Below are 15,356 nucleotides of genomic sequence, written 5' to 3'. Positions count from 1 at the left end.
ATACATTGTTAAGGAAAATAGAGCAAGGTTTCCTAAAATAGAGTACTTGAACAGGCTTTCTGTCTCTGCTTTCTCCCAGTTCTCCCTATAATCTCTCCCTGCTGCAGTACACTTGAGCTGCTGGAATCTGCAAGGAATTCTTTTCATGCTCTCCAAGTGCCCGTATATCTCCTTCAGACACATCGTCCATAATCCATGTGCTTTTCTCTACAAAGACAATACAGTCAGGTCAAAACTTGATAACATGAACCTAAATGCAAACAATGACCAATTCTGAGGCACCATCTCTACAAATCCAACAAAAACCTCCATTGGTGTGTATCCCCAAACTAAGCCACAGAAGAACCTGCTTTTTCTGACACCAATCCCCTTTAAGTACTTGTTGCTACCCATTTGGATTGCTGATTAAAGACATCTTCATCTCTGAGCCTCACCTGGCATAATACCATCAAGGTCATTTTTAACAGTGAAGACCTATCCATGAGTGACTTAGGCTACTAGTTACCAGAACTCACTGTGGACATGTTGTTGCTTGGCCTGGAAAAGTCCAGCACTTTGTTTACAGCCAGTTCTCACAAGTACTCACAGAAGGCAGCGGGGAAGAGGCAACCAGAAATATATACATAGGACCAAGATCATTTGGGACAAGAAGGAATAAACCACTGTCCACTTTAGTGCTGCTTCTCTCACCAATGCCATGATTCTTAATTACATTTGACTCTTAAATGACTGTTAGTGGAATACCTGATATCGCAAGAATTTGATGTCAGTGCTATAAAGCATAGGGTTGTTTTTTATTTTCAAAAAATATCAAGATAAATTTCTGGGTGCCACCAGAAGGAATTCTAAGTTTTCATCTAGAATTTCAAGATGTTGTATGCCAAAATATTGATACTGTTATAATAGAAAAGATGAGTCTCACTTTGTCGAGAGAGGAATATAATGCACAAAGACATAAGAGAAGCCCAAATTTAATTCTAAGACAAGTTGTTCAAAGAAAACAGTAATATATCCCCTCTCATCGGCTCCAGCCTAGAAATTAGGCTCCAGCCTAGTTTAATTCTCAATTCATTCCCCCAGAGGAAGAGTTACTGGCTGAAATTGGACAGTAGGTGGCGCCAAAGTCGGCGTTATCTGGTCCCTTTAACCATGGCTTCCTGGAAGCAAAAGTATTTAAGTCTGGCATCTAAATAACATTGAAAAGACATTTAGGATATTCTGAAGATTATTTTTCTCCTTTGTGTAGCAATTGTTTGTGTATTTTTTTAACTGTTTGTTTTATTTTCTGTCATTGAGTTCTTCGTAATTGTAAGAATTCAAACTTAAATGTGTCCTTTTTTTTCTTATATGACTAAGCCATGTGTGGGAATAAAACTAAGATTGACCCTGATTCCTTAGTCCCTGAAAGGAGAGTCCAGGGATCATTGAAAGCATGGTTAATGACTATTTTAAATAAATCTAGTCCCAGATCCAGGAAATGAGCCCTAAGCAACTCAGGAGAAGCAACAGAAATGTATGAACAGACTTGAATCATGAAATCTCCAAGTGCATGCTATGTAAAGCAGGTGTTGAAAAATCACTTATCCTTTCTTTGAGATTTTAATGAAAGAAAATTAATTGGTGCAGAATCCAGCATCAGATTTCTAGTATAGAGACTTTTGAAAAAAATCCACATATCCCTGGACTTCAAGATGTTCTATCCATCTTGACCTTAATCTCAAATTCTCTTTTATAATAGAACCATTGTCATGGCAAAAGGTAAGAGTCCAACTTTGAGACAGAATCTCAGTATTTTGTCCTAGAATTGAGAACCTTGATCTCGTGTATTGACAATAATTCCAATTTTACTGCAGCTGAATTTTCCCCCAATGGAGAAAACATTAAAATTGACCCAATTCACAAACAAATGGCTTTGATTTAGGGGTATTTTATGCCTTTCTGAATTCCAGACTTCTGTAATTTACAACGATGACGCTACTATTTATTGACTGCTTGCTAGATACCACATATATGAGTGTGTGCACATACGCACATACAGAATGCAGCTAAATACCAAGATATGATTTGTGTCTATTAGATGGGGAAAAAAATGCAGCAAATTTTTGAATTGTGGTTCTATTTGCCCATCAATTCTTAAGGCTGATTTATGTTTGCAGACTCTTGCTTTCATTATATCTGTCAGTATATAAAAGCACTTGCTGAGCCTGGCCATCTGGTGTGGGAAATAAGATTTATCATTTGCATTTCCACAAATAAGCAGAAATTTCATAACTATGAACTAAAACATAATTAATGACTTTGCTGATTATTTTTCCCTAAAATAGCCATTAACTAAAGTAGTCTCCTATGCAGTCATATATATCTATAATTGCATACACACTTGTGATGATTCCCCAACTATCCCCCATTTACCCTTGCATTTTTTCAAGCCTATTTATTTACTCTCAAAACCAATTATGAAAAGAGCAAGTCATATAAGCACATCAAAGAGCTATATGAGAGCACTTAATAAATAATAATTGATAGAGATGAAGATATCTTTAACAGATCTACAAAATATATTTGAAATGTATAATAAGGATTCTATTAAGGATAAAATATAAAATTATTAGCATAGTCAAACCAGGATTCCTTATATAGAATATAGAATAGCATGTGAAAGTAAGAGTCACTTCTCAATTATGTATATTAAAAGACCAGTAATATAGATATGTGCACACATGCATATAAATTTATGTGTTTATAAACATGTGTGTGACATAATTCTCTGTATGTATGTATATACATATACATGCATTGGCAAGGATGTTATATGTGAATATGTTCATCTAGATGTATATATATATATATATTTCATTTTTCAATGATGGAATTTTTGCTTTCTCAAATATTTACTACTCTTCAAATAAAATGACAAGTCTGGGCTTTTTAGTCTTCCCCAGATACCACTCAACTCCAAGATGTCTGAAAGATAATCTAGCTTGTCCCAGCACTAAAAATGAGATTAAAGAGGCAGAATTAGACTCTCTCTGAAATCTTCTGTTTCACACTATCTCTAGGGCAAAACAAAAACCGTTTTTTGCTTAACCTGTATGACCTCAATTTGTGCATAGTCTTACTGTTTTGGAAGCTTTGCTGACACACTAATCCAAACAAATGTGCCTTAGAGCTCCTGTTATCTAATGTACTTCTCAGCGAATTAACACATCAAAGCACATGGCCTGGGGCTTGAAGTTTTGGGAAGCTGTCATTAAGAAGGTTTAAAAGTCCCAAAAAGTCAAACTTGGTGGGGGCGGGACATGGAGGCAGGGCCCTGGGAAGATCTTTGAGCCAAGACTCAGGACACCTCGATTCTAGTGCGAACCCACAATACTAACTGGGTGTTTTCTGGAAGCTTAATCATTTTGAACCTTAAATCTTCATGATAGGCCTGAGAGCTAAGGTGCATTTTCATCAGAAAACTAAGGGATGTATTGATTGAATATTTATTGTACATTTCCCTCACTTACCTATGATAAAATTCATTTTATACTCTAATTAAGTGGCTCAACATTTTATATATTTACTATTTTATATTCAGTAATATTTTTAATATTCTCAAGAAGACATTCCAATCAAAAGTTTCCATTGAAAATCATTTTTGCAGAGAGTGGATGCCCTCTTGTTTTTGTTCTGGCTCTCGTTTAAAACAAACCCACATTTCATTTATGGAATATTTGACATGACTCACCGGCATGCCTTTGCGGTGTGACTTCCCTGAGCAGGGATGATAGCAGAGACTCTAGAGTCTCTTGGATGAAAACGCCAACTTCTCCACTTACTGGCTGTGTAGGCATTTGCAGTGTGATTCAACATCTCTGTGTTGCAGTCCCAACCTCTTAGCATGGTTGTCTGCCTATATTTGTAAAGCCGTTATAACAGTCCCTTCTGGAAAGTGCTACCTAGCTGTTTGTTGGTTTTGTTTGGTATTATTTGTGTTATTGTTATGCTATTATTTTCCAAAAACAGATTAGAAGTCGATATGGCCCCTCTTACTTTACCTCTGATCTGGTATGTGTGTTGGCAGATTTGGAAACATTCGCACAGTAGAGGATGTAACCATCATAGTGTTAAACCCACGTACACACTCATCCGTACACACTGATCTGCATAGGACCCCTCAAAACTACAGTGACCCATCATCACAGCCACATCAGTTTCTCATGCAAGTCATTGTCTAAGCATATAGTCTGAAATCTGAAAGATTTTACTATGAAAAATACAAATATTTTCTTCTTTTAATGCATCTATATGAACAGAACTATACAAAAGGAGAAAATGAATCAAAAAAGCATAGGAGACAAGCCCTTCAGTCAAACACATTTTCTGCCTAACCCTCTCTGTCAACACACAAATCCTTTCTCTACCTTCTGTTGCCTCCCAGTCTCCCTCTTGAACCCACACTCTCATCCCCCAAATCTGTCCACCTTGAGAAGACCAAGGTGGCAGCAGGAAACCAGCCACTGCAGACTGAGCTCAAGACAAGCTCAAGCCCCGGTTCTGCCTGTGGTTTGGACCTGTGTCTTAACCTCTCTAGGTTGGTTTGTTTTGTGACTGTTGTTGCCTTTGCTTTTCACTTTTAAAGTGTCAAATAAAGAGTTTGGACCAGAGGATCCCTTCTATAATGTGTTGACCCCACCCAGCCACAAATGTTACTTTGACACTTCCCTTTAACAAATTAATAATTACTGCTGAGAAATGAGTCACAGCTTGGTTCCATGTTTTATTGATGGGGGTGCTGTGATGCATGGCTGCAGGACCCCACCCCACGCCTGGGATATTCGAGAGCACTGGCAGGGCATGCGGGAGCAGAGCATGCACAGGGTCAGCCTGCAGCACCATCAGACCTGTCTCGAGGGCCAGGTTAGGGCCTCCTCTGGAGAGAGCTTTTTATATTTCGAAGTGTTCCAACCAACAGACTCCTTAAAATACTCATAATTCAAGGAGGAGAAGGATTTGGGAAAGATTTTGACCCTTTCTTAGGCTATAAGTACCCTGACTTTGAGGCTTCGGCCAAGTTTTACTTCAGATTGCGTCAGCAATCAGCTGTCCCATGGCGGGCTCTGCATGTAACTATTCTCTTTTCTCTCTCTCTCTCTTCTGCACTGCAGGACCCGGGTCGGTGAGAGGAATAAATGGATCCATCAGTCTGGCCGTACCACTGTGGCTGCTGGCAGCATCTCTGCTCTGCCTTCTCAGCAAATGTTAATAGAATAAAAATTTAAAAATAATTTTAAAAAAACACACAAAATGCGTCACACAGGATACAGAAAGAGAGAGAATGAGATGGGGGAGACCGTTTATTTCACAACTTTGTGTGTTTATAAATGAAGGGGAAATAAGAAAAAAAAAGAAGAAAATACAACATTTAAAACAATTAAAATCCATCAATAAAAAATGAGTATCATTCAGGGTGAAAAATTCTACCAGGAAATGTGTATATCTAAGCTAATGTATGCTGTGTAATTCTACATCACAGATGTAGCTAAGAATTCCAGATGTTGTAAAAATAAGAAAAGTGAAGAAGTACCAGTTGGATATTATTCCCCACATGTGCACACACACACATACACACACACACACACTTTATCCTTCCTTCATCCTTTTACATCTGTGGGGAAAGAAAAAAAAAAGGTCTTGCCTTTGATGTTTCTATTTCCATCCTCTTTTTATTTGTTTTTCATTTGAGCTGACTCGTAGCCACTTCAGACTATGGATGGGCTTCATGCAGGAGTCCTGTGTTGAGCCTTTATCTGGTTTGCCACCACGATCTTTCCAATGTTTAAGACCACCCCCTTCCTTCCGAGTGTTCTATCTCCCCACCTGTATCCCAGATATCCCCTTTTTATCTCCACCCCCAGCTTCTCTTCACCCCACCAACCCCTGAGCTCTAGTCAGGCCGCAAATGCTAGGAAGTGCCATTTTAATTTCCTCCACTGTGCGTGCGTGCTCAGCTCTCTCGCTCTCACGTGGGTGTACATGTGTGTGAGTGTGTGTCTCTCTCTAAAGCATGCCAAGGTAATGGTCCATGTGTACATAGATTCATTGTGCTGTAGATACCGTCCCGCATTGTAATTGTGAGATGCGGCTGTGACAAGTTTGCTGGGGGAGATGGTGGGAAGGAGCAGGAAGCCAAGTTTCTCCCCCATCCTTGGTTGTCACATGACATCAGTGTGTATTCAAACCAAGCAAGTGCCCCTTCCAAGGGCAGAACCTCATATTCCTCCTAATCTAATCATCAGAACCCAGTCGAGAGTCACTCAGAATCTCACTATAAATGAAAGTGCCTACTATTGATGGGGTGAGCAAACAGTAGAAGGAACCAGTGACGTTCATGAGGTAACCTAGGAGAGAAGGCTCCAGATTTCACTCTTGTTTCATGAGTCTGAAGGATTCACATAGCTCCTGTTTTTTGGCAGGCTTGGTTCTGCACCACTGCAGGAATGACTCGCATATATTGAGTAAATCCCCAGAAGCAGGAAGGTCTCCAAATGTGATCTCCCAATGATGAGAACATGAGCCATGTGGAGACCCAAAGCAGCCCCATTTTGCCCCTCCCTAAACTTCAAATAACACTGCATTTGCCCTTTGGCTAGCCTTGAGCAGAGATTGTTTTCTATTTCAGATGAAATACAGTGAGAGCAAGCAAGGGCAGAAAAGTTAACAGCTGCTCGGGTCCATACTCATGGAGATATACTCAGAGTTCTAATATAAGGCGTTGACCACAACAAAAAGGAATCCACTCCTTGTGTTCCTTTGCAGATTTCCTGTTGTTCTAGGCTAACAATTGATTTGGTTACCCACATCATCTCCTTTCAGCTCCACTGACAGTGTTTATAACACCATCGTTCCTAGCCGTTCATTGTCCTAGACCAAGCTACTAGAAATGGCGTGTTTTCACCGTCCCTGATTACTTTGGACTTCTGTTCTTCTGGAAAAGATACAGTGGGGGATATGGTGTTGAAGTTTACATCTAAAAGAGTCATCACATTAACTCTGAAATATGAGCTGGTTCCTTCACCAAAAGAGCCGGGAAGCTCCTAACAATTTAGGCAGGAATTACATGCACATCACAAGCTTGGCTTCATCACAATGTCAGAGGATTTTCTTAGCAAAGACCTTTCAGATAGAGTTGGATTTCTGTATGTAGATATCTTTGTCAGGAAACCAACCGTTATTTTCAGTAACACTAAGGAGGCATTGGAAGTGGCTCAGTTTACGAAAGAAGAGAAAATTATTGAGATCATGATGGAATGTATTTCAGCGGAGTCAAATATTTCATCAAAGGTTGAGCCTGGAAAATAGTTGTCATATGATAAATCACAAGAAACTTCATAACAGCAAGTCCAAAAGGGAGAAAGAAAAAGGTGGGAGAGAAAGACAGACAGAAGGGAGGTAACAAGAAATAATCTACAGTTTTTATTGATAGATTTGGTTACTTGAAGGCACTTTGCAGTGAGTCGCATCTTTGAAGGTAATGATGTTCTCAATGAGCAGCATTTGCAGTCTCTTGTAGGGGATTCTATTTGTCCTAATTAATCTCTTAAGATTTGGCAATGTAAACATGAAACAAAGACACGCTGGGCTTGGGATGGGTAAGTGTAGTTGGGGCAGATTCTGGCATAGGACAGAAATTCTTATTTCTGAATGTGGCTACTAAAAGACTGGGAATAACCATATTCCTATGCTGCATCAATTTATTGACAATCAGGTATTTCTCTACATTTAGTCTTCCCATTTAAAATGGGAATAAAAGCTTCTCATCCTTGATGATAAAAACTCCCCTTATACTGGAGAGCTAGCCTCATCCTTAAGTGCAAGCTGTGGAGGAGTGCATGCTAACTTAAAGATGTATATGAAAAGAAAGTTACAGTTGATAATTCACTTTAGTGCCAGTTTCAGAAATGAGTTCTTCTTGCATGTCATCAATTTTAATAAGACATCTCACTTTTTTAATTGTCTCCATCTTCTAAGGTCTAGATCTTTGTTTTACAGAGGGAGAGTCTCCATTTAAAGAAATGTCTTTGTCATGTCAGCACCATTTATTCCTGATTTTTAATATAATGGACCACATACTAAACATAATTAAACATATATTGAATATTGTGGTGTTTGCCTATAACTCTGCAGGATCTGGGCATTTTAAAACTTTGTCCTGGCTCCTGGTTCAGAGCAAACATTGAACCCAGAAGTATCATAGATTTGAATATGTCTCTAAGCAATGTGGAGAATACAGAGCCTAGAGACTGAAAAAAGGCTAGTTAAAAAATAGAAGCCACCTAGATTGTCACAACATGGCACTTCTTGGAATTTAGTTCTTTTTATTGTTATGGAAGCTTCAAGAATTTTGTCCATTGGAAATCAAAGCCTGAATCCCTGCACCGAATAAAAGTCAACTGGTTGGAAACAATTTACTGAGAGGAATGCAACGCATTGATAAATCTGAATGGTTAATATATTTAATGGCCTTTTTTTGTAAAATGAAATGCCACCATTCATAATACAAAATCCTTAGACACGACTTTTAGTTAACAAAAGCAGAAATGACCTTGACTGGGGATACTTACTGAAGAATGAGAACTATCCTAGATTATACAACTATAGAATTATATCCTCTGTGCAATCATTCATTAGAATTTTTTTGTTTCTTATTGGAGGAACATCTTACTTGTTTTGAGACATAAAATCCCTTTGCCCTAAAAAAAACAAAGACTTAAGGAAAATTCAATGTGTTTTCTGTGAGGAAGAATTATTCCATTGTCCTTTGCCTTCTTTTCCAAGTCAGGCATACTTCTTCCTTGCTGTGGGCAATTTTTTTTTTTTAATTACATAATCAGACAACTGGGGCTATTCATAGAGACCTTGTAAAAGTACTCGTGATTTTCATGTTCTTGGAGGACAGAAGCAAAATCTGTTTCTCCTCCAAAAGTGGACTTACCTCCTTTGCATACAAAAACTAAACTCCTCAGCATGAAATTATTTCTGAGTTATTACCTACCGAGTTGTTAGCTTCTTACCTTTTCCAGTCATAGGTTATTTCCCCAGGTTGGTTGTGGTTTCTCTGTTTCTATTGATCTGTCGCCCAAAATCTGTCATTTTGTTCTTTGTGGGCCTTGAATTATTTGGGGATAAATAATATATACGTGTATGTAATTTTTTTAATCTTATCTTTACAGATGCTATATTTACAATATTGTATGTGTTATAAGACAAATCTAGAATAATTGTTTAAACTTAAAATGAAGAGTACTGAATTTGGTTTAAAAAAAGAGCTTTGCTTCATTTAGAGAGATGTGGAGCCCCATTTTTTCCACTGTGACTAATTTTTGAAAGGAATTTGCTTATGAACCATTGCTTCATGGGATTAACCATGGCCTTATTTTTATCATAAGCTTTTTATCTTGGATGTAGTTTTAGTTCCCAATAACTATCATTTTTTTGTAGAAATACTAGTGTAAAGCTATACCTGACCTATAATAACTTACTATTCTGAAGATAAATATTGAACAGACCACAAAAATAGTGAGCTGAGACCTTGAGTTAAGAAATGCAAATCCAGTTTAGAAAGCCTCCTTCTTTCCTAACTATTTAAAATATTTCTCCCCCAAAGATTGCATTTGCCCCAGTGATGTAAATTTTCCATCATGGTTGGCATAATGTCTATAAACATCTCACTAAGTGCAAAATGGAGTTTACATTTATGTGCATGCTAGCGGAAGAGAAGTCAACTCTTCTTATTTGCATGTAGCTATGTTGTTAAATGTGGCCAACTGAAATTCAAGAATTTATTTTCACCCAGCGAGATACATCACTTTCCTCTTGGCAAGGAAACTGGTGTTAACATTAGGTTTAGGCTTAACATTTACACCAGCGCAAATGTTTATGAATATTATGGAAAACTTATTTTAAAATCTTGATTTCCTCTCAGCACATTTACATACTGTGTGCTGATTAATAAATTAGGCACCAATCATGTGTAAATCAATGTAAATCACTAGTTTATATACATAATATCAACTATGTAAACTTCATTTTTCATGCAGGGCCAAGTTCAGTTAAATCTAGGAATCTCAAAGGAAAAAATCAAATAAAAATAAACAAAACCCAAAGCATCCCACAGATCAGAATGGGAAGAAGTAGGACGAATAGCGCTAACAGGAAGTTACCTCATTAGAAGGAAGCAGGCCCACAGGAACTGCCAAACCTCACATCCTTCTCAGGTCCCAGGAGGCCACCCCTTTTTTCCTTCAGGACCCAAGTGGGGTTTCTCCCAGCTGTTGCCATTTGCCTCACCCCAAATCAAGGGCAATGAAGAGACAGGGAGGGAGAAGTTTTGAGGCTCACGTGTTTGTTGTGTCAATTCCTGAGTATTGTTGCTTCTTACTTACCATCTAAAACATGTTATTTCAACAACTCCAAGGATGTCACTACACCTTGGTGAGCTAATAGGACTAATCCATTTTTATTTTCCGTTCAACAAAGACATTGGTAAAACTTCTTCGTCATCTTGATTCTAACAAATTGTGGAATATAAGAAATAGTATATCCTTGAGAAATATCTTGCTAAGTCACCCAAGGAAATAACTACTTAATCTGGTAGACCTGTATTTCTATATAACCATCTCACATATTGCAAATGAGGTACAGAATTATTTTCAGAGGGAGTATCTCCATCAGACATATTTTCTTAGAGTCTTTTTGAGGAAATTGGTGTGTGCCACAGCATGATCTATACCTCCTCTACAATCTGAAAAAGTGGTACATAAAAGTCATTGAAAAAGATGACCTAGTCTGCAAGGACTGTTATAGAAATAAATGTGGATATTTAAAGTACACTTCTCTATCCAAGATAAATGGCACCTTTAAAGTGAGATAGAAAGCGTGCTAGAGGTGGAGTCCAGGGTCTAGCCCTGGGGCTGACCACAAGCAAGCTGTGTGACCTAAGGGAAGTCACTTACCCTTCCTGAGTCTTGGCTTTCTCATCCTGAAAGTGAAAAATTTTGATGATCTCTCTGAAACCTCTATCAGCTCAAAACTTTCTGATTCTGAAGTAAGAACTAAATACTCATGTAAGCCTGTGCCCACCTTATCCTTCCATTCATGTCTCTAGTCTGGTCTTTGTGCTGTCTTCACTTCTCACAACTATTATTTCATCATGTGCATTTTAAAAGTCAAAACTTCTTAGTTTAGAGGGTTCCTGGACTGGGTCTGTAGTTCTCTTCTGAATAAAACTTCTTGGCAATATAGAGAAGGGACACATTCAGACCTTACTAACGATATTGAAATGACTGGAATTGTTCCCTTATTTATAACATGAAATCTAACAGCTGAACTATATTCTAGTAACCTTTCACAGGAAGGAAAATATCCAGATTGGGTATCAGGCAAGTACTGAGGGGGGAAGTTGTGCATATGAAAGGAAGCATCAGTTTTCTCTCATCCTGGGCCAAATGCCTCCTTAGAGTAAATGTGTGTCCTTGGAAAGGTTTTCCTGGTGCTGATGGCAGTAAGCACGTAGTCCCAGGCAGGTTCAAAAGGCTGTTGTGTGAGAAAAGGGAGAGAGAATATATTTTACTTGGGAAGGAATTTCTCCTAAGTTTCACTAAGCCTGACTTATAGGCTGTGAAATCAAGCAAATGGATAGAGAGAAAGTAAGCATTGCTTTTTACAAGCACAAGTCAATAACATTTAAAGAAGACACATTGAAAATGAGATGAGAAGACACATATTTTAGGGGATTACAGAGCTGAAGATAGTAAGAGTTGCTAGGAAATCCAAAATCAAAGTGGAAGTTAAGTTTTCTGAGAAGAGAGGAAGCAGCAAGGATGTTTTCTCAGACAGTTAAGGAAGAATCACGTTCTCGAGCCACATTCTGGATGGATGGAGCTCAGGTGCACTTGTCTTGATCCATCAGAATACATCCCCACACTGTGCTTAGCATCTGTCAAAGGTAGCTTTTCATTCCTTAGAGAACAGAAAGAATCTGAGTATTTTGTCCACTGAAGAGAAGGGATTATTCGTAGCTCCCCAGCTTAATTATCACTTTATGTAGATAAGGCTATACAGTGTACTTAGATACTTAGGAAGCTCTCAGTAAGGGGGAAGAACCACCTGCCATAGGACAACCCCCCACTTCATGGTCATTTCAGAGGTGCCTCTTTTTGAGTGGTGCTCCTGGACCTCCTCCGACAGCTACATTCTCCTCTGCACAAGCTCGCTCCATGTAAAGCCAGGCACAGAGTACAAATCTGCTTCTTGCAAATGAAGAAAATACATGGAACTCCTAGCTTCCTGGCATGCAGCAGGAATTCTAAGCTCTCTGAAGCCCTTTTCAACCCACATCCATGTCCTTGCTCCTCACCAGAGAACATAAATGGTTCATCCAGGCAAACTGTAGCCAAACATTTATTCCCTGAGTATTTCCTGAGAATGGGGAAGGTTGAAGGGAGGAAACCACAGGGAGAGAAGGCCGGGGAAAAGCCTCCAACTTGCTTCCCCTACCACTGCTTCACCCCTTCCTTCTCACTGCCCTACTGAAGGGTGTATAAATCCTGCTCTTGGTTAGAATTCTCCTATTAACAGTGTTATATACATATAAATATATATAAATATATAAATATATTCCTTTTTTTTCAGCCCTGTAGACATAAACTGAACTTTCCTTAATGATACAAACACATGGCCATTTTTTGTTTGGGTTTTTTGTTGTTCAAGGTTCTTTATTCTTGTTTATTGGGTGGATTTTTTTCCCTGGACACTAGCTCTGTGAAGGAAAATAAAAGCGCAGTGTGTGTAAAAAAAAAAAAATTAAAATTATAAAAAGCTTTTTTCCTTTTTTTTTAAATGTATTTAAATTCTGTTCCTCTCTTCTGTTACTTTACACGTATGAATGCTCTGCTCTTCTGTGATCTTAAAACAAAATGAAATAAACGTGAAAAGGAGACTCGTTGACCTGAGTCAGTGATCTTGTGGTTGACTGCACTACATTCTGGCTGAATGGAGGTTTTCATGAATAAGATAGGAAATGAAGCCAATGATACTGAAAATCATGTAGGAAGGGGTAGACAAAATACTAAAGAATCTACTCAGGTTCTCTATCAATGTCTCATCTATCACAGAAGGGTACGTGGTATTTAAAATATTTTTCTTCATCTAAGCAAAGAGTTTCTCTAAAAGTTTTCCTTTTTTCTCTTGTAAGATATCATAAGAAATAACCACAGATTACCTGATTACTAGATAAAACAATAAGAAGTTTTTGATTTTAAAATTAGTAAGAACTTAGAACATGATTCCAAAAAACATTAGGATGTACACCTTTTCTTTAAAATCTCCATGATAGGGGTTATCTTTTAAGGGTTCATTTTCATAAGATCCCATCTGACAGCAGTAGGAGGAACATTTTAAGGTCCCGTTATTTGTACTTATGAAAAAAGCAGCTTGTCTTTCCTTCTTGCTGAGAGCCAGTGTCTTCACAAAGTATTTTCAGAATTTTTAAAGAATTCCTTTAGCTTTGCCCAGGACAGACAGGAGATGGCAAGAGAAAAAGGAAAAGAAGCAATCTACAAAATAAACAGGTGAGGGTGAATTGTCTAATTGAACATGAGCATGACTGGGAGGGTCTGAATTTGTCTCTCTCCGGAGCCAAATTAGATCCAGAAAACCAAAAGAATAGATCTAGGCGGGGCTGGGCTGGGCTGGGGGGGGGGGGGGGCGGGGAGGGGGAGCGGTGACCTGGGGGAAGGCTAGGGGTGGGAACTTATCATCAATTTCAATAAACAGCAAAGGGTCTCAGAAGCCATATCCTGGGTCTCTTGTTTAAGGAGATAGTTTTAAAGACCAGGCTCCTCAAATATGAATTTTATATAAGACTCTGAAAATGTTCTTTTTCTATGGATTTGACAAACCCAAGTTTAAAGATACAGTCCTCAAACAAGATAATCCTTACTTCAGTCAAGTTCTGGGTCTCAGTCCATCCTGATTTCTGATCAGCTAGCTACAAATTCAGGGGTTCCCACCATCCTCTTAGATATAATAATTTTTAAAACAACTCTGAGAACTCAGGGAGGAGTTATACTTATGATCTCAGCTTTCCTATGGCAAAAGGAAACAAATTACAAACAGTCAAAGGGAGACATGCACAGAGCAAAGTTTGAAAGAGTTTCAAATGTGAAGTTCTCATTGTCCTTTCTCTGCGGAGTCAGAACACATTATTCCCCCAGGATGTAGGTATCTGACAAAGCATAATGTTGCCAACCAGAGAAGCTCACTCAATAGCTTTGGTAGAGTTTTAATTAGGGTTTCATTTCATACACCTGATTGACTGAGTAACTGCCAGCGCTACTGAACTCAATCTCTAGGCCCTGTCTCCCCTGCTGGGCAGTCAGGCTGATATCATTATCATGTGCATCAAAACCCCAGTTCTTGTATGCATAAATCAACTTATCTTTTAAAAAAAGAAAAACCACCCCAATACTCTAACCAGTGGTCTGGTCTTTCTGGCAAGGCAGGCCTTATCCTGAGTCATCTCATCAGCATAAACCACCTGGGGGCTGTAGGGTAAGTGAAAAAGCATCAGGCTTTTCTGCCCTCCCGCCTTTAGGATAGATGACTGAACCCTGTGGTCCTGAATGCATGCCTGATGGCGGGCACCTGGAGTAGGGTGTGGGCATAGGTAGATGGGATTCACCTGGGCTAAGACTGGGCTTTTAAGGGTGGTGTCCAGGGACACCAAGAAGCAGTAGAGAAGAAGCAGAACCCTGAGAAGAAGAACCATGGAAGAGCAGAGAGCAGAGACCACCAGAGAAGGTCAGAGAGCCCAGAAAGAGTGAAGACTTGCTGGGGGCTGGGAGGGCACCACTTGTCGGCTGTGTACCTGGTTAATCCCAATAGAAGCCTGCAAAATCCACTGAGGGCTCCAGGACGGACTCCTCCTTTATCCTGTCTTCTCGGGTCATAGAAAACCTCCCTGTGCCTTCCTGCCCTCTACAGGAGCCCACCATGAGGCACCTCATTTGCAAACTACCAGGTATGGTCCAAGGGAGGCCAACACAAATAGCAAAGAAATTATTATTACTTGGAAAACACCAAAAATGTTGAGGTTACCCCTCAGGAACTAGAGGCAAAAGTTAGCCAAAGTGTTCATTATATGCCTGCCATTCCTGATATTGTTGAAAACCTCTTGGAATCTCTGATAGCATTGTCCCCAAATAGCCTGAGCATTATGGGCTACAGAGTACTCAGAGTTAAAAAGTTAACATGACTTTAAGATTTTGCTATTATTAGTGTCTCTGAAGAGAAATATCTTCCATTATACTCCC

The 15,356-nt window shown here is 39.0% G+C and overlaps 1 protein-coding gene across 2 annotated transcripts in view; it reads left to right on the top strand.

Annotated features, from left to right (window-relative positions):
• LSAMP (limbic system associated membrane protein) overlaps positions 1–5,464 on the top strand; it is a gene marked incomplete at its 5' end in the record, with an annotated part of 588,105 nt that extends 582,641 nt beyond the window's left edge. For both annotated transcript variants that reach the window (XM_084232497.1, XM_084232496.1), the window contains one exon: positions 5,151–5,464. In XM_084232497.1, the coding sequence (XP_084088623.1) occupies positions 5,151–5,248 (98 nt within the window). In that variant the 3' untranslated portion in view covers positions 5,249–5,464. The remainder of the gene's footprint in view (positions 1–5,150) is intronic.
• Positions 5,465–15,356: the final 9,892 nt, after the last annotated feature.

The sequence above is a fragment of the Talpa europaea genome (genome assembly GCF_964194135.1).
Source record: "Talpa europaea genome assembly, chromosome: 4".
NCBI lineage: Eukaryota > Metazoa > Chordata > Mammalia > Eulipotyphla > Talpidae > Talpa > Talpa europaea.
This window is presented reverse-complemented; position numbering and strand designations above follow the sequence as displayed.